General features: G+C 41.3%; 2 protein-coding genes and 1 non-coding gene across 3 annotated transcripts in view; 2 read left to right on the top strand and 1 right to left on the bottom strand.

The window, feature by feature from the left end:
- The window catches only part of LOC131556482 (bifunctional heparan sulfate N-deacetylase/N-sulfotransferase 3), a 50679-nt gene extending 42064 nt beyond the window's left edge, over positions 1 to 8615 (top strand). Inside the window, exons 10-14 of the mRNA XM_058803050.1 lie at positions 1507 to 1681; positions 2044 to 2214; positions 3276 to 3385; positions 3841 to 3943; positions 5100 to 8615. Of these exons, the coding sequence (XP_058659033.1) occupies positions 1507 to 1681; positions 2044 to 2214; positions 3276 to 3385; positions 3841 to 3943; positions 5100 to 5219 (679 nt within the window). The 3' untranslated portion in view covers positions 5220 to 8615. The remainder of the gene's footprint in view (positions 1 to 1506; positions 1682 to 2043; positions 2215 to 3275; positions 3386 to 3840; positions 3944 to 5099) is intronic.
- A 2358-nt stretch (positions 8616 to 10973) lies between these two features.
- Positions 10974 to 11104, top strand: LOC131557335 (small nucleolar RNA SNORA24). Its single transcript, XR_009274732.1, has one exon. It is a non-coding gene; the product is annotated as a small nucleolar RNA SNORA24 (small nucleolar RNA).
- Positions 11105 to 13688: 2584 nt separating this feature from the next.
- Positions 13689 to 19918, bottom strand: part of PRSS12 (serine protease 12) — a 32608-nt gene continuing 26378 nt past the window's right edge. Inside the window, exons 12-13 of the mRNA XM_058804316.1 lie at positions 17840 to 18120; positions 13689 to 16221 (exon numbers count right to left, since the gene is read on the bottom strand). Coding sequence (XP_058660299.1) covers positions 15914 to 16221; positions 17840 to 18120 — 589 coding nt within the window. The 3' untranslated portion in view covers positions 13689 to 15913. The remainder of the gene's footprint in view (positions 16222 to 17839; positions 18121 to 19918) is intronic.

The raw sequence follows: 19918 nt of genomic DNA on the forward strand, positions 1-19918 counted from the left end.
GACTGCCAGGCAGATCTCTCAGACCACCTAGTCTGATAGTGTGCTTCAATGATAGCTTGTAATGAGCTTCTTTGTAATTAGATACAAGGGCTCTCCTCATTAGTCCATTAATTAGCTGGGATTCCTGCAAGAATCAAAAATAGCAATCAGTTCAAGTTGGTTTAGTTGTGGAAATAGGGCTTTGTCCCTGAACTGCCTCTTAGTCTTTGTCCAGGGTTGGATTTAGAGCAGGGCCAACTACAGAAGCAGAAGAGGATTCTTTTAGCCCTCAGAACCTCAGTATTGCCCTTTTGAAAGCTGTGTAGGTGTAAATTGCAGGCTTTCAACAGACATGGCAGAAGAGTAAGATAAGAACTGACTGATAACAACTTCTTGCTGTCATTTAAATGCAGAAGTCTAAACTTCTAAGAAGTTCTTAAAAAACTTCTAAGGAGTTCTAAGAAGTCTAAATTCCTATGTCTAGACTTCTAAGAAGTCTAAACTGTCCTGCATTTCTTTATGCAAGCTTTGTTACAGGTTTCTTGGACAAGTTTCCCTAAAGCCTTCTCAGTTTCATCATTCTCATCAAATCAGCCCTAACACTTCTGGGAAATAAAAGTCCATTGACTTCAGTGGTTAAAATTTCAAAGCCAACAAGAGCCCATCATTTGTATTGGAAGTAGCTCATCTGTATTAACAGAGCAAAGTCTAAGCACTGGAGGAAATCTGTCCTTGAGCATGGTCTTCAGAAGAGGCTGTTTAAATAACATTTAAACATTAAACATTTAAACATTCAAACATTTAAACATTTATTTTCTCAGTACAGGTTAACTGAAAAGTCAAGAGGGCCAAAATTTTTTATTTATTGTTTTCCCCAACAATAACAAGAAGTGATCTGAGGGCCAGGGATAGAGAAGTCCTTAGATGACAAAGCAATTGCAGGAATTTAACTATAGCTTCATAACAGATGAGGAAAACTCAAACCCTAAAACAACTACAACCCAAATTTCCCCCAAAATGTGACTCACAGAAAAATAAATGAATTCTGTCACTGCTCAGAAACCTTTTACCTGATGAAGCTGTGGGGGATTGTTTCAGTGCATCATCTTCCCATATAAACAGCCTCTTCTCATTGAAAGCATCTGATTGATACTAAGTAGCTTTTTCTTACAGTATTTCCAGTTGGTGTCAGCAAAAGGCCAAATTTGGAAAACTCAATTTATACTTTAGACTTCAGCAGTTTGTTCTGACTGAAAAGTGAGAACTCGTGAATTTGAAATACATAAATACTGTAACATTTTTATCCAGTTTAAAAAAATAGCTGTAATGTCTAGTTACATTTAGTGAGAGGAAGATAGTACTGAGTAAAATATGATGAAAGATACAATGTAAGCTTTGGTTTGCTTTCTTTTTTTTTTTTGCATTTAGGCTTTTATTTTAATTGAGTATAGAATAAAGTATGCTTAACAGATTTATCAGCCTTTGTGTGACTTTTAAGTAATTCTGAGGACGATATTGCTTTCCCAGGTACATGGATTTCTTTCCAACTCCTTCTAATGTCACCACTGACTTCCTCTTTGAGAAAAGTGCCAACTATTTCCATTCTGAGGAAGCTCCCAGGAGAGCTGCTTCCCTCATCCCCAAGGCCAAGATCATCACCATCCTCATTGACCCATCGGACCGCGCCTACTCCTGGTACCAGGTGAGCCCTTGGGAGAATGTGGGCAGGCTGCAGGCCAGGCATCCACCCTGAATCCTCTCAGATATATCCCTGTAGTCACTGACCATCTGTGATCACCAATGGGCTGAGATACCTGGCATATTTTAAGGGTTAAACCAGTAAACACTTCTTCAAGTTATCTATGATGCAAGCATGTAAAAATGATTACTTAATTAATTAATGCAATCAGCACATACAAAAATAATTATATAGACACAGTTATATAGTTAATGCTCAAAATACAGGATAGGCTAAGAAATTTTTGTCAGTAAGAGCAATGAGTTTTGCCTTGTTTCCCAGCTTTTGTGGTCTGTAAAGTTGCAGCAATGTCACTTCTTTTCCAGCATCAGCGATCCCATGAAGATCCTGCAGCTCTGAAATTCAGCTTCTATCAGGTGATCACAGCTGGCCCTCGAGCCCCCTCTGAGCTCAGAGCTCTGCAGAAGAGATGCCTGGCACCTGGATGGTATGCTACCCACATTGAGAGATGGCTCACTTACTTCCCACCTTACCAGGTGAACAAGACTCTTGACATCCTCATCCTCTCTCTCTCTCTCTCTCTCTATATATATATATATGTATGTGTGTGTATATATACATACATACATCTATATATATATATACACACTGTCCTTAAAGTTTACCTTTGTAAAAGTCTTGCCTGCTGACTGCTGATGTTGGGGATAATCCTACAAATCATTACCCTCCTTCTGGCCCCGTGTAAGGTCAAGCTTCAAAAGATGCACATCCTAAGCCCTGAGTGTCATGTGATAACAGCAGACCAGGCAGACACTATCACATGATTGCTGTCTCCTTGGGGATTTATTTCTGGAATGGAATTTTGTGACATTGGCAGCGTGTCTGGCACTGCTCCCCACCCAACAGCTAGAGGGAGGTTGGCTGCAATCCCAACCTTCTGTTTATCCAGGGCTCTTGTAGCTGAGACAAGTTGGCTGGAGTCTGCACCTTCTGTTTCCCCAGAGTGTGCCAAGGAAGCTCTGATGACTCTAGCTGCTGTTTTTCCCCACATACTCTCTTTTCAGCCAGCCTTGTATATCTCTTCATGAGATACACAATGCTGTAATATCCTGACTCTTGAATGAAATTCTCCTCATTATGTTTTCATTAGCTTTTCTCCACAAGTAACCCATGAATATTGAATAATATGCATTGTCATGCAGATTTTTGCCAGATTTATGTCCCACAGCGATAGTGAAGAATCAGCCCTGATGGCCTTATGTTTTATCTGGAAAAGTAGTAGCCATTAATATAATTTTTTCTTTGCTGGGCCAGTCTCTCTCACTTTCCTGACAGTATTTCTTATCTTTCTAGATCCTTCACTGCTATTTCTCTGTTGTCACAACAGCTTCCAATGCAATATCATTTCAGATTGAATTAAAATGCTATTTACCCTGCTCCCAGGTCATTAATGATGATGACAATTAAGACTGGGCCCATTATTGTTCCCTGGGGCAGTACTCTTCAAATAGTGGAGCTTTACAGCGGTGGAAGTTGCAGTTGCAAGCCTGAAATAATGAATTTCAATTGAAGCCTCCATTTATTTTGTCTGTTGTAGTTGCTGATTATTGATGGACAGCAGCTGAGAACTGACCCATCTACTGTAATGGATGAAGTACAGAAGTTTCTGGGAGTCTCTCCTCATTATAATTACTCTGAAGCCCTAACGTGAGTTAATCAGTTCATCAAGTTCACATGTTCCTACATTCCTAAAATACCAGCTAGCCTGTAAGTCATCTCACTGCAGAACAAAGCCCTTCACAGTTCCTTGAGCTATCAGTAGGGTGAATTGTTCAGAACTCAGTTTGGGGTTAAATTTTCTGTGCATCATTCACTGAGCCACTTGGCTGTTAGGGAAGTAGAGCAGCACAGACAAAGTGCTGCTTTGTGAGAATTGCATATGAATTTTGCAATGGATCAAAATGAATTTTACTTCCATAAGTGGAACATGAAATGCTGATATGCAGAAACAGAAAGCAAACAGAATAATTTCTCTTTATTTTTGGCATTAGCTGAAAAACAGATTCAGTTATATCAATCAGGAATGTAGCATTCACTCTCTTGGATTCTGACTCCTAGATTTGATTACACACAAATTTTACAGTGCACAATGTTTGTTTCAGGTTCGATTCTCATAAAGGATTCTGGTGTCAGCTCTTGGAAGAAGGAAAAACCAAGTGTCTTGGAAAGAGCAAAGGCAGAAAATACCCTCCTATGGATTCTGAGGTAAAGCATGCTGGTCATTGGCATTGTACAGGAATTCAGGACATGACACAAGCAAAATCATGAGAAGGGAGAAAAGACAAAATTAAGTAGGAGTTACTTGTTTGGCTACCTTTCCTGACAAAGGATATGTTTTAGATGGCTGTGAGCTGCATAGACATTCAGTTCTTTATTTCAGAGATGAAGATGAAGTAATTAAAAAACAATAGCAACAAAAACCCCCCACAAATTCTAAAACTTGGCACCCCTTAGAAAACTAAATGTGCTGCTCCTGAAGTCCTGTCCCTTTTACCTTATGGACTTAAGCAGCAGAAGTTTCACAGTGCAAGTTTCTATCATCAGATAGATATATTTGTGTGATCCCTTGTCTATGAGCCTAGTTAGACTGTGACATAGAATGCAGGCTCTCCTGTAATCCAATTTTAAGAGAGGTTAAGTTCTGTTTCTATGAATTTTAAAAATACCTTCCCCAGACAAATGCTCAAATAGGGAAATTTCAGTCAGATGAAATGCTGCAGTCTGTACACAAGGGCAGTTCAGTCTCCCATTCTAGCTCTAATTTCCATGTTGATTCTGTCTTGCATTGCCATTTCACTTGACCTGGCTAAAATGCACATAAAACCTGCAGTTTGAACAGCAGCAAGAATTAATGTACCCAGGACTTTTTCCTCACAGCACTTAGATTATAAATAACTTCACATCAGTAGAGTCATACAGATACAAAACCATTGGGTGAAAAGGATTTTGGTCAGAGGTAAGACAAGTCTGTGTTTGTGCAAACTCTTGTCTTTTTCAACTCTAAATGATTCTCAAAATAGAGGTTGCTAACTGATACAAGTCTACATACATAGATATTTTAGTAGCTGTTATTTCAATCACACTGTAATGTAAATATTTCCATCATATTCAGTATGATTCCAAATGTACAAGACTAAGAGTAGAATTCAGTTCTGCTTTGACTTGGGTGTTCATTTTGAACAACCTTTGTTTCCCTTTCAGAGTTCAGCTCCTTGCATGCAGTAGATAGCACAAAACAATATAAATTGCTTTAAAGGAAGTAGAGTTTTCACACAGGTCAAACCAACTTTGAAACCTCAAATTCACAGCAACTGCAGTACAGTGTTCTATTAAATAAAACCTCTCCTTTTGTATCCCTCAGTGCAGGGCCTTTCTGTCGAGCTACTACAGAGATCACAATGTGGAACTGTCAAAACTCCTCCACAAACTGGGACAGCCCCTGCCATCGTGGCTGAGACAGGAACTACAGAAAGTGAGATAGCATTGGAAAAGAGCTTTTTGAAATCTCCTTCCACACTTCAGCTGTCATACCTGAATTTTCTAGTGGCTACCAGAAGGTCTTGTAAGATATACCTCTTCAAAAAAGTGTAAAGGATAGAAATTATTTCCATATGCTGGCATGTGGATTGTAAAAATACATGTGTTCCTTAGAGCTCTGGTGGGCCAGATCTTTCTCATAAACATTTCTGGGCCTGTGGACTTGTGGACTACTGTGCACATATGTGGGAGTTACTTACAGCTGGTATAAACATCAGAGATACATGACCTGTGTGATTTCACAGTAAATATTCACATTTTTATACATCAGTTTTAATGTATTGTGTCTCATGTAGGTTTTGTAGCCCTTTGTTGGACCACTGGCAGTTTTTCTTAGGATATGATTATTGTGTTGCATAGGATAAGATAATGAAATGTAGCACAAAATGCCCAGAGTACTTCTGCCTTGGGAATCAGCTTGCTAATGCCCCAAGTGTGTGCAAACACTGGGGAGCAGTACAGTTACCACCTGTCATTGAGCTGTGCATGGCAGCAAATGCACCCAGCAACATCTGCAATCCACAGGTGTAGAAAGAAAACTACAAAGAAGCCAAAACCAGATGATATCTGTTAACAGCAAACCCTCACAGTGCAGGAAGGGCCCTTTGTCTGTAGTTCAAATGTCTGATTTTGTACTGACCAAGATGTGAATTATCTGAGCAGAAATTGGATTGCAATGTGAAGCACACACGTTGCAGTGTTAGACTTCAGCAGTTGTGACCCAAACTGGAGCAGTGCAAGGAAGAGGCTTTCACCCCTGGTTCTGTGAGCAGCCAGGTCCAAGCATTGCACTCTGGGCTCTGAGTCACTGAAATGAATTAAAAACTTATAAAAAGCAGCAACAGATCCTTACTTTAATTGCCTTAATTTGCACCACTATTTTTTCTTTAATTTATTTGTAAGCTTAAACTGTGCTTTTCCCCCCCTCAACCTCTTAAAAATTGTAGCATCTTTTCTGCTACCTTTAGATGACATCAGCTGCAAAAATTACCAGACTTCCAGATGAAAATACCAGTTCTGTTCCCAGATACATTAAACATGTTTGGTATTAAATATTAGGAATAAGCTTTAAAGTGGACAAAAATAAACACCGTGTGTAGTCATGGTAAAAAATTACACTCAAATCATGGGAAAATACAAATGTCTACCCTTGCAGGCAGATATTTGTGATAGGTCTCAACAACACATCTCTCAGTGCATCAGTTTAGATGTGAGATAAAGTCTAATCAATAGTGCTTAGCAGTTGAGAAAGATAATTAGAAACTTCAGCTAAGTGTGGCCTTAATGCTGCTCACAGAATTTTGGCTCTGAGTGTTTCTAAAGGCATGAAGGGTTAGTGAAAACAAAAAGGACCCCAGTACTAAATGCAAGGCTTTATACAGGAGCTCTGTAATGTTTTAATCATTTGTTTCAGGGTGAATATTTAAAAATGTGCATCAGATGGTAGAAAAACTTCCTATGTCTCAGTGCTGTTTTACAACATTTATGTAATCATGCAATTTAACTTTCAAGGTAATGGAATGGAAACCAGTCTGTTATTCCCTAAATAGAAAACAGATGTTGAGATCCTTACTGTACCTCTAACTGGTAATCTTTATTATTTATTGATTTTTGTCTATGTAATAAGTGGTTTTGATAGGCCTGTAAAGAAAAAAACCTAGACAGATTTGCTGTATATAACAATATTCTTTACACAGCACATTTTTGCTAAGGGAATATGCATGATTAAGGATGAGGACCTACTAGAGTAGACATTTTTTAAGATGAATATTTCTATTATTTATTAGAATGAGAATTTCATTTCACTTTAAATATTCAGTCATATGGATTTGTCTCAAAAGCTGACTTGTGTTAAAGTATTTCTTCTTTGATAAAAGAAATATTCTGGATTCTGAACATCTGTAAAAGCAAAAGCTCTGCATGCTATGGACTGCTCATGCATCCTGCAAGCATCCACATAGATTTGTTACAGTTCAGTTGAATAACTGGAGAAAATACCTGGGGTTTTCATCCTGTCATGATTGATTTTACTCTTGATACAAGAGTAACATCACTCAAATGTTTTAAAAATGCAGGGATTGCACAAAGCTCCTGTTGTGCATTGCTGCCTCAGTTCTCCATGCTCTTCAATGAAACAGTGTTATAAAATCGAGGAAAATGGGAAAAACCTTGGGCACTGTCAAGGGCCTGGTGTTTTCAGGGTGAGAACACAGACTGAGTGCCTCCTACATGCAGGAGGAATGGCCTTCAGCATCATTCCTAGTTCATTCTTTGTTTTAACGAATTGCCTCTCTGTCTTCTTGCCCTGGGAAAGCAAGGCCCTGACAGATTGAGAATGAGTGGGCAGTCAAGGACAGGGTGGTGACATTGGTCACATTGTCCCCTGGGGAATTGTACAGCCCATCTGTGGTCACCATGAGGTACTGGCACAATAAATCCTCCACATGCATGGCCTCGGCTGGATTATTAGTTGGTTGTAAAAGGATGGTATGAAGCCATGGGGGGTATTATTCCAGAACTGTTCTATGGAAATGTGTTCTTCCATTTAACAGGAGCCTTTAAAAAGCACCTGTAACATGCAGCCAGCTTGGTGGAGGAGGAGGCTGAGCACAGCATGCAGCCAGCAGCTGGGTGTGTGTCAGGGGATGCACCTGAGCACAGGGGAGTAACCAGGTCACACCACACAAGTTACCTGACAAAGTGTAACCTCTTCTGTTCACTGCTTACCTGCAATCAGTGTTTGATTCCCAGAAGTACACCATCAGTATTAATTCTCTTAAAAAAGCAGTTTTGTACAACAAATCTGTTTGCTAGTCCAAGTCAGATGTTTCCTTGTGGCTGGAAACACAGCTGTGGTTTCTGTTCCCCCAGAAGGTAACTGCACAAGCAATGATTTCTTTAACAACTGCTTGATTTTGTGAGTTTCGTCTTCATTTTCATAAACATGATTCTGAAATTTGCTTTATGTGGGTATCAGTGCCATTAAAAAACAATGTGTGGTTCTGAGCAGATATTGACCATTTGGGGGTGTAAACACAGAGCCTGATCAGAAATCACCTAATTATTTGAGCTAACATTCCTGAGAATACTGTGACATTTTCCCATTTCTACTTGTGCAGAAAGAATGAGTTTGGATGATTTGCAGACTATCTTGTACAGAATATCCTTTTTCATTGCTTAAAAATGTGAAACTTCCTCAGGAAGAAATTAAATAGATATTTCAATGTTTATAGACGTAATACTCTTGTCATTCACATTGAATGAAAATTGCTGGAAACATGTTTCTCAGAGTTTTTTTTTTAAATAAAAAATAGATATTATTCTGATAGTGGCATGGTATTTGAAGTGCAACAATAAACTCTGATAAGAAAATGTAGTGCTGTGTGGAAGTGACTTTCATGTTCACAAAGTTGTCCTTTTCCAGGTTGGTTAGCAGCCATTGCAGCTTGATGCTGAGCTCTAACACGGTCCAGCAGCACAGGAGCAGCATGAGATGTTTTCAGAAATGAAAAGTACTGCTTACTCTTGCTGTGAATGAATATTGCTGCTTTATGCAGCTGCTTGTTTTACTGCTTTTGCTTCCTGCATACTTTTTATTTCTTGTGCCAGCACTTGCTAATGCGCTGGAAAAACATCTCCAGAGTTTGCTTTTTTTAAGATAACAAGGAAAATGTATTCAAATCATTTGCCTTGGGGATTCAATAGCTGTGCTAATGCATCAGCCTACACAGACATGAGAAAAGCGTTCTTTGGAGAAACCTTAGAAGATGGTATGAATGTCCAAATGAAAATTCACTGTTACCAACAAATTCAGAACAGAACACAAAATTGTACTTATCTAGCTGGGTAAAATCTGCTTAGGGGAGTGTGGGAGATACGAAATCTGCATTAACAAAATATTGCATTCGTTACAGAGAAATAATGCAACTTAAAATTAGGAAGTTCTAAGCTTTGTGTATAATACCCATCTCTATGAGCTCTTATAAAACCAGTAAAGTAGTAACAAGTAATAAGAAAAGGGGAAAGATCCTTGCTACAAATAATTATAGCTTTTTGGCCTCTGTCTTTATCTACTTTCATATAATACTTCTTTTCAGTTCTTCCTAGAGCTCAAAGGCAAAAGATGCTCTTTTTTTACAGCAAAGAGCAAATCCCAGGAGCAGGGAAGTGATCAGCACTGAAACCAAGGGCCAGGGAAACCTGAGTGGAGGAGGAGAAATTCAGACCAAGTAAAGGTGATCATCTTCCTTGGACTGAGGATGACTTGTAATAGTTCAATAAGCTGCTGTGGTGTGAAAGTTACAGTAATTAGGGGAGATTTAGATTCCACATTAGGAAGCATTTCTTTATGAGAAGGTGTTCACACTGGAACAGGCTCCCTGGAGCGGTAGTTGATGCTCCAGGCCTTGTCAGTGTTTAAAAATCATTTGGAAAATGCCTTTAACAGCAGGCTTTAACTTCTGGTTGGCCCTGAGGTGGTTGGCATTTGGACTAATGATCCTTGTTAGCTGGCTCCCAAGTGGAATATTCTGTTCTATCTTGTTGTAATTCCAAATTGAGGTGTGGACATTTGGCCGGTGTGCAGTTGCTTACATAGACTGGAAAAGTAATGTGTTCACCTAGAGGGATGACTTCATTTTTCTAGCACATCTTTCACGACCTCTGATTTTTCTGTTAGTCCATGGTTTTCAAGTACCGAGCAGTGTTATTGTAACACTTAAGGCCACCTGGTGACTGGACCAAGCGTACACGCACGTGTATCTACACAGACCAAGCCGCATCGCTGTCTCAAACCAGCTGAAGGTCTCTGTTTGCTTTTGGAGAATGCCTTAACCCCTTCCCCCGCGGGGATGCGGTTCGGTATATTGGGGAAGGAGCCGGAATCAAAAAGCGAGAGGGATCGATGCCATTTCTCTCCGCGCCTTCCCCTGCGGCCGAGCCAATGCGCGTGCGCTCCGTGGCCTCGCCCAGCGCCGTAAGCCCCGCCCCCAGCCCAGGGTCCCGAAAGCGGCCAGTTCCCGCCGCCGGCGCGTGAGGATGGGGCGCGTGCTGATGGGGCTCCGCGTGGGCGGGCGCGCGGCGCGGCCGTTGGCGCTGAGGGGGGCGCGCGGCGCGGCCGTTGGCGCTGAGGGGGGCGCGCGGCGCGGCCGTTGGCGCTGAGGGGGGCGCGCGGCGCGGCCGTTGGCGCTGAGGGGGGCGCGCGGCGCGGCCGTTGGCGCTGAGGGGGGCGCGCGGCGCGGCCGTTGGCGCTGAGGGGGGCGCGCGGCGCGGCCGTTGGCGCTGAGGGGGGCGCGCGGCGCGGCCGTTGGCGCTGAGGGGGGCGCGCGGCGCGGCCGTTGGCGCTGAGGGGGGCGCGCGGCGCGGCCGTTGGCGCTGAGGGGGGCGCGCGGCGCGGCCGTTGGCGCTGAGGGGGGCGCGCGGCGCGGCCGTTGGCGCTGAGGGGGGCGGCCACGCGAAGCAAAAGGGTGAAGGTGAAGTGGCAGTGACGGCGGCGGATCGGGTGCCTTCTCCACGGCGGCAGAGGAGAGGAGCGTGACAGGCAGAAGGTAGGCTCCATGAAGGCGTGGGATGCGTAACAAGGAGGACGGGTAGGAGCCGACCGCCCGGGGCCGGGCCTTGGCCCACATGATGAAGGGAGAGAGGAAGGGAAAATGGCGGCCGCCACGTGGCGACGAGGGAGGTGGTGAGGGGAGCAGAGATCCATGAATCCATGGGAGCTGCCGTCTGTGGCTGACTCCCTTCCTAGACATGGAAGAGCAGAGCCTTGCTAATTGGCATAACTTTTATCCTCTTGTGGGTATGAGTCGTTGACTGTGGCAAGTAACAAGCCGATTCTGCTATGGGGTTAGCCGTCTCCCTCTTTTTTGGGTGTTTTCTTGTTGATTGGTTTTTCAGGTTTCTCTCCCTTTTTTCCTTTTAGTAAACTATTACAGCCCAGTTCTTAAACTTTTTTATTCTTTTTTTAATTCCGCAGGAGCACAGAAGCTGAAAGCGTGAAGACGTAGTTGTTAAAGATCCTCTTCCCAGAAAGTATGTGTCTGGCTGTGTCTAATAAGCTCTTCAGAGGTGAGATTTAAGGCAGGAATAATACCGATTTAATAATTTATGTTTAACGATTACTGTGACTTGTACCTTGAAATCTAGGTAACATGGTGTTTTGTTTTAAGGCATGTTTCATTTTTATGTGTTTCTGGGACAGAAAAGTGTAATCAAGTGCATTAGTGTGACCAGGAGGAATTTGGTTTGGATGTAGAGACATTAAAAAAACATAATTTGCTATTCCTAGCATAAAAAACACACTACCAGTACTTTACCTGCCAAACTAGAAGTATCTGAATGCACAGATTTCTCAGGGATATCCTGGGCAAGAGGAGTGTCTTTTTTTATAAGCATGTGAGTGCTAAGAGAAGTCTGCAGCTGTGGGGACAAGGGAGATTAGAAGTTAATGCAAACAGTTTTGTTTCAGAGCAGCTTTACAACTTCTGGGAGAGCATCCTACTGTTTAGTGATGATTGCTGTTTGTGTTTCCAGTAGCAATATTAAATTGCCTTAAAGTTGTTTTTACAGGGAAAAACTCTCTTGAAAGAAAATGGGGCTAAATTCCACATATGAGTTCTAGGAGTAGTTGTGTCTAAACCTGTTCATTTTCAGTTAGGGTAGGGTAGATATGTTTAATCATCTGGAATCGATGTCTTTTGGGAGCAGTAATATTTCTGGTTATCAGGCAGAGCTAGTAAAAGCTAATTTTAGGCTAGGTCTTTATCTCAGTTTTTAAACTTTGGAACTTTAATGAGAGCTTCTGCAGTCCATCTCATCTCGATGAAGAGGGGCTGGAACCCAGCTTACTGTGCCTACAATTGGCTTTGACTGCTATACAGACAGATAGAGTTAGGATCTCATTGTGTGCTGCTCCTCTCTTTGGGCTGTCACTGGGCCTTAAGCTATTACAGTACTGGTTTTGGTAGTGGAGTGGCTGTACTGCACCCTCAGCGATGGCTCCTCTGCTCCCACCGTATTAGAATGGTGTTTCAACAAGTGTACCTGTGCTGCAGAAGCTGCGGGTAAGTTTTTGAAGTCTGGAAAATGAAAGTGGAAAGTCCAGCTGTAATTTTGGTGTCTGTGTGAATGTAAAGCCTTCGAATGTATGAATAAGTCAATAAAGAGACATGACTGGCTGCAAGTGTGGTTCCTTTCTTGAAAAACTGCTGGTAACTAAGACTTGACCTACACATGTTTGTCAGGATTACTTACACATGCCAAATCTGCCAGTTCTGGGGTTCCTTTTGGGCAGAATTCCTGGTTTCAGGTGGCTGATGCATTGTCTGGAGACTGCTCCAGAAGTGGTACAGCTTGAATCAGAGGTAGGTGCTGCAGGGCAGAAACAACAACTTTAAATAGAGTTGATTTTTGCAGTTGCTGAGGATCCATACTTGAGAAAATGGATAGAGATCCAGTAGATGGTGCATCATTGCATACTCAGATAAGATACTTTAATGTACTGTCTTAGTGAACACCAGCTGTGCTGGCACAATCTCTTGTGGAATACCTTTCAAATAATGTATTTTTTGAAAATAGTTAGAACTGGAAAGTTGGAGGGAAAGGGAGGGTTTGAAAGGACTGAGAAAAAAAATCTGTGAGGCCAGAGCTGAGATGATCAGCATGCGGTGTACTTGCTGCTGGGTGTTTGGCAGCTGAGGTCAGCATTCCTGCTGGAAGTGAAGGGAGCAGAACTGCGGGCTCTAATTACAGCATGCACTAGATCTGAGGAAATGACTTTTGGTGGTTGTGTGTGGTGGGCAGATTAGAGCTGTCATAGGAAACGCAGGGGTTTTTAAAGCATATACTTTTTCTGCCCAAGTGGAAGTACATGAATGCGTTTTCTTGTGTGGCACTGTAACAAGTGATAGCACACATGTGTAACTGGTGGTGCATGGTTACTCTGCTTTTAACAGCCCTGTCATATGGCTTACTGCTCTGCATTCCAAGGTGGTGGCTGCCAAGCCTGGTGGCCAACAATCAGGAGTGTGTACTCTGAAATCTCTTTATCTCCAAAACCACTGGACCTCTGTAATAACCTCAGCACATCTGCTCTGCAAGGGCACTTACTTGCTTAACTTAAATAGGCAAATGCAAGTGTTTTCATGGTTTGTGCCATCCTTAACACAGTTACTAGACAACTTTAAAAGTGTAGGATGAATTTAGGACAACGTAACTGGTTGGAGTTAAAGCACTGGGAATGAGACAAAGCTCCTTTAGGTTTATATTCTTTTGAGGAAGATGATTTCAAGAGTCCCCTTAATCAGGTACAGCTTATGTGAGTTTTACCCAGCTGATGTTCTGCAGCAGCTGCCTGTACATCTGTGGTATTAACATACAGAAGTTGCAGTCAGTGTGGCAGTTTTTATTGTATACATGTACACCATCAGGCTCACTGAACAAAAATGAGAATGGTATAAGATGGAGGCAATTTCATTTTATGTTAGAAACTGAGAAGACATGCTCGGCATGGAAACAGTGCAACATTTTAAAATCTAACAAAGCATTCTATTAAAAGCAAAAATAACGAAGTACGGTACTAAATCTAAATGTTTACTACACTTGGTGTGCAGGTTTAGTTCCCACACACACACACAAAGTATCCTGTTTCTGTGGTGCAGCTATTAAAAGGTGATTATGTCCCCTGTATATAACACGTATATATTGCACTATGTAGCCTACTTCACCACAAGTCTCAGTGGGTCTTGTACAGCAAAACTTGGATGTTACATGCAGATACTTTTGACAGACTGACTTCTCTTGTAATTAAGGGCTATATAGAAGTAAAAATGCAATGGTTTTGAAGTTGACTGGCACAGTGTTTTGCATTGGTCTAACAGTAGGTGGTCACAGTACAGTGATTTATGATGTTTTAAAATATTTTACACTATTTCAAATAGTGTGGAATTGCAGAGAACTAAAATGTATTAAAGCACCTCATGTACTAGTTTAGCACCAGTTACAATAATTAGTCCTGACCCTTGAAAACTTAAATTTGAGGTTGGCGATATTACGGGCTAAATGTTCAATCATATGGGCTTCAGCAATGTCATTGCCACTTCATATGCAAGTGAGTCTTGGATATTATAACACCAGAGAGACACACGACAATATAAAAATGAATAATTGCCCACTTAAAGCATGAATGCAAGCACCCCACTTTTTCACAAAACACCACACAACACAGTCATAGCCAGTTTGGGGAATAGGAAACTGGGAAACAGTCACTGGTGGTCGCAGTTTGCACAATCACTATGTGGTGACACTCATCTGCCACACTTGTCACACTGGAGTGTTTCATGGTCCACAGCCTTCAGTTGTTTTTACGAGCATGGTTGTTACTGTGATGCATAGAGCACACTTGTGTGGATTGTAGTGTCGTGGCTCCCTCCCCAGTGAGTCAGTTCACAGGTGATTTCCAGACTGATGCTTTTCAGTGTTACAATAAGGTGATTACCTGCTGTGTTCTAGGTTTGGTGTGGTGGCCCTTTCTCAATGGATCAGTAAGCTGGTTATCAGTGCTTTTTTTTAATAAGTTGCTAGGGATTTCATGGCATGGGGAACAGTATTTGGAAACGTAATTAAAGGAAATTAAGATGTGTTAGTGCTTTAGAAGCCACTGAAAACTAAGCTTTCCTGTGAGATCAGTCTGAACCAGTGTTGCAGCTAAGCAGGAGAGAGTTGTCTAAATCTTGCTTTATAGAAAACATGGTTTAAGACTTTATAGACCTTTTCAGACAAGTTTCGGCTCAGCAACTCCATTGTATGCATAACTTTGTCTGGTAGGATTGACCAAGGTTCTTGGCGCTGCTTGAGCAAAGCCCAGCAGTGAAAGGATAGGGATGTCTGTTAGTCTGACACTGTACTGACAGCTAGTGGTAAATAGAGTGAATCTTCAAAATGCTGTATATACTCCAAACTGTGAATTTCAGAAATAGGACAAATGCTACCTAAGTCAAGTAAATAAGTTGTTGCTCTTGCAGTTGTGCCGGATGTTGTGGGGAAGCTGTCACTGTACTACCTGTTTTACTTGGGAATGTACTTTAGGCACACTGAACTCTGAAGACATTTAGCCAATTAACTGGGAATGTGATAATTGACCATTATTTTCCTTCCTGCATTTAATACATACTCAGAATTACTTATCAAGAATCAGGCTATGAATGGTCTCAGAAGCTACTGAAACATGAGTCAGATTTAGCAGACTGAGCGTAAAATCATAGGAATAATAGACTAAATAAACTAGACTGAAGATTAATTGAGATCTGTAATTAATTGTAGAGAAGCTTGGAGCATAAATAGCTTGGAGCAACAGTCTTGTGGGCAAAGTCTCCAGCTGTCCTGCTCCAGTATTAACTCTAGCTGGCTATCACTTTTCCCCTTAGATACACAGTAGCTTGTTCATGCAATATTTAAACTTCTGCAACAGGAAGGACAGTAATCCCTAACTGGAAGGCTTGAGTGTATACAGCTTGGATTTAATGAAAACAAAAACACATGAATCAGGCAAATGTCTGTTTCCACCCACTGTGGGCCCCAGCTGTGCACTGCATGTGCTGTTCAAGTTGTCCTGCCTCAAAATTTGGTTTTCATTATGGGCATTCATAGTTTGGTCACACTTTTAATCCAGGGTACGAAAGATGAAACTTTTGTGTAGACACCTGGGGAATCTTTGACCCCACAGCCGTAGCCCCAGGAGGTCACACCGTACACAACCCAGCTTTCCCCTGGGCGTTCACACATCAGTGGTCCACCGCTGTCTCCTTGACAGCTGTCCACTCGTTTCTGTTCCTGCACGTTTCCAGCACAGAGCATTCTTCCTGTGAATCTCCTTTTGTAGCGCTCCTCACACACCCTCTTGGGAAGTAAGGGGATGGCAGCCTGTTGCAGTGTTCTTGAATAAGCCCGTCCTAAAAAGGAGATAAAATTTGTCTCATTACAATGGTCAGTCTTGGAAACATAGTTGTGATTTAATCCGATTTTTGCTCTCAAGTCTTCACACTGCTTTGTCATTACATAAAATTTCCGGAAGCAAGACTACTGAAAAAAATCTCTGCATTACATACAATATTAAAATATGGTAGATATTGTAAATGTAAAATGTAGATGCTTTTTTTAAAACGTAGCTTTTCTTCATGTGTTCTCTGGATTTTTCCAAGGATGAGGTTTGGTTTATTCTGAGCACTTTGTCTTCTACAGAAGAGCATGCTCTTTCATACCTCTGTGGAAGCAATTTTGGGGAGTCTTGAGCAGCTGAGAGTAAAGCAGTAGAAATTCTTTATTTCTGTGTCATCAGTTCAATTCTAGTGTAGCTCAGCCTGAACAGGTGCTGCATCTTCTGGTGGCTTCCAAGTAGATCTTTCTACCTTTTTTCCATATCTTGCACCTCTTTCAGTTGAAAGCATGGGAAATGAAAGCCACTGTTGGTTTTACCTTTTTTTAAGTAAAATCTTATAACTTGTGAAGCAATTATGATTCATATAGTAAGTGTGAAATGTCAGCTGAGGTACTGCAATGATGTAAATTCTTACTATAAATTGAAGCCAATTACTGCAGTGGTTAATGTTTCCTGAAATAGATGTCCTAAGTTAACAGTATTGCAGGACTTTGAATTATGTAAAAAGGCTAGACAGAGCTAGGCAATGAATTAACTATTGTTTTTATCAAAAACCCACCCTACACATCTCTCTCATTCATTGTAGTACAGTGACCCCGACATCTGTGCACACAGATTAGTGCTTGCAAAGAGGAGGGGCAGATACTTGGCCTTGCCTTGTCTCCTTGGCAGTTCTAGTGAGTCACTGGAACAAAGGCTCAACTGTGGCTGCTGTCTTGCACTGTATTCAGCACCACAAAAAGATAAAAGTAAAACATGGTTATTAATTTGTGAAACATTTAAAGGCCAAAGACCTTTGAAGAGGAAGAATCTTGTATTGACCAAAAAAAAGCAAGTAGAAGCCTGGAGTGCAGATTGCATTAAGGCTCTTGTAAATTTTGGCTAGATGTTCTGTTATTTAAATCAAAGCTGGTTGAAAATGTCAGTGGTAACAGGGAACACTAAAATGTTATTTAAAATTCTATCGTGCATATTTTCCATCCATTTTTCTATTGAAGTATTATAATTTCAATAACCTTTTTAAAATTAAAATATTCATGGTCCTTACCTTTGAAGCCTTACATCTACTAGAGCTGTTATGTACTGAGGCAGGGGGTGATAAGCTGCTGTGCAGGGTGTGCCTGGCAACAAATAAGCTTTTTATTCCTGCTTGTCATTGTTAATGAGGCCACTTTACTGACAGGGTCTGTGATTTAGAGTGGCATGGTTAATCACTGCTTGGATACGAATACAAACTATAATCAGTAAACAAAATACTGTCATTCCTGGTTAAGGATCAGGAGAGAAAATATTTGCCCATGTTAAAGAAGAGCAAAATACTTTCATTTTGAGCATTTTGTTCTTTAATTATTTGAAGGGTTTTTTCTAAAACAGCCTCAGATAAGCAGACTGGTACATGGAAGTGATTTTACCTGTGTCACCCCATCCCGTGATGAAACAGTTGGGAGCAGTTTTCTGTGGTCGCTCCCTCCTCAGTGGCAAGCAGGCAGGTAGAACGTGGGTGCTGAACCTCGCACACTGTTCCTCGGGCCCCTGCAGCCTCAGCAAGGCAATGTCGTAGTCACTGCTGTCAGGCCTGTAGTCCTTGTGCACCACAATCTCCTGCACTCCGATCTCCTCCTCGTACTCCTCCAGCACCAGCGTGTGGTAGTCTCCAACCCGCACTACGTAGTTGCGAGTGTTGTTGCCATACCTGAGATGGAGGTGAAAACAAACAGGGCTGGCTCGGGCACAGTCACATCCTGAGCATGCTGAGTTCATCACTTTCTTTATTGTTCACATAACTAATGTTAGCAAATGATTTTTTAAAGAGCAAAAATGCTTTCTCAAATGTTTACACTGACATTTCAGTGTGTCCTAAAGAATATAAAAACCTTCTGAGGTTTTAGGTTGTGCCATGTTCTTTTTGAATATTTTCACAGGGCAATTTTCTTACGGCCATTTGCCATGACTGGCACTTCAAATGTACAAGGTGTGCATTATAAATTTATTTAGGGAGGGTAACACAAACTGCCAGTAATTGCAATGACAGCCTGAGTACTGACATCACTGGGATTCTCCAAATAATTACTGGAATGACAGTAGTGTTCAGGCCTGCTTCTTGGGTTGATTGAGGAACTTTAGAGGTGTAGGTAACTTAATAAAAACCTCTTACATCAAGTGAAATTATAATAAGGATGACAAAGTATTTGTGCATCACAAGCACAAACTATTGTCAAACTGATAGGAGATCTGTAAATCTTAGGCTTGTTTTGCATCTGATATAATCCCAGTTTCTTTCACATCGTGGTCTAAATGGTAAATACATTAGAGATTACTACTGTGGCTGAAATAACAATTTTCTGTGCATGTCTTTGAAGATTTTTGTATTATGCACACACCTTCCCAGGCAAAATGTAAACATGAGAGTACTGTTGGGTACATGTATTTATTTTGAAATATGGCTAAGCTAACAGAAATATTTTTCCTTTTATTTCTCCCTTAATAGCCTTCAACAGGAAATTTCTAATGTGCTTGGAAAAAATAGTACCCACAGTGGCCCATCGCCTTTCAACCTATGCCTGTTCTTTTTATACCATCCAGCAAGGTTCTGGTCTGCATAGCTTGTTAAAGCCTGCTTGAGGAGCAGCAGGCAAAGCAGAAAAATTACAGTTTTCTGCACAATATATAGCTGTACCACTGAATATTTCTTCTAGTTGTGGGTTGCATGCCTGGTTGTAAAGCTTTCTTGGTCTAATCCTTGAAGTCTTCCACAAGCAAAATTTCTCTTCTAGGCTTTATGGAGAAAACTGCAGGCTGTGAACAGACATACATCCCTTCATCCAAAGATGAACGTCTATATAGGATACATTAAGGGTTTTTTCCGATGTTTCCTCATGTTTCTAATTATCCAGTTATTTTTTCTAAATGTATGAACCTTCCAATTTCCCTATAGCTGTCAGAATAACTCAAGACAAGGATGAGTTATAAAACAAAAAATAGCTTCAAACATTTTATCTTAAATAATGTATCTGCCAAAGTATAGAAACCAATAATTCCCCTGTAGTACTGGTGAATAATTCTAATAATCGTGCATTAAATTAAGCTTAATTTTTATTCCTAATGTAGATGAGCCCACATTGGTTACTTAAGCAGTGTTCCAATTTCCAGGATATGAGAAATGGTATACTGGCCTTTCTGTTGTCCATCTGTGGAAAATATGTGAAGAAGGCACTTGATCTATAGATAGCTCTTGGAAACCTATCCCTGAAAATCACTCTGAGATCATTTGGAAGTTCAGCCCAGCCTGTCCAAAGCCAGCTTAGAGCTAAAGGCTTCCCTCATTTACAGTGAAGAGCAGTGCATCCACCAGGTGTTGGAGCTGCATCCTTAGGTCTAATTGCAGTTTAAACATAACTTCTGGGACAAAACAATACTTTGGTCCCTGAGACCACAGGTGACAGTTTCAGGGCAGCCTGGGACAGCCCCTCGAGTGGCTGCACCAATCTGGA

Source organism: Ammospiza caudacuta, chromosome 4 (assembly GCF_027887145.1).
Source record: "Ammospiza caudacuta isolate bAmmCau1 chromosome 4, bAmmCau1.pri, whole genome shotgun sequence".
NCBI lineage: Eukaryota > Metazoa > Chordata > Aves > Passeriformes > Passerellidae > Ammospiza > Ammospiza caudacuta.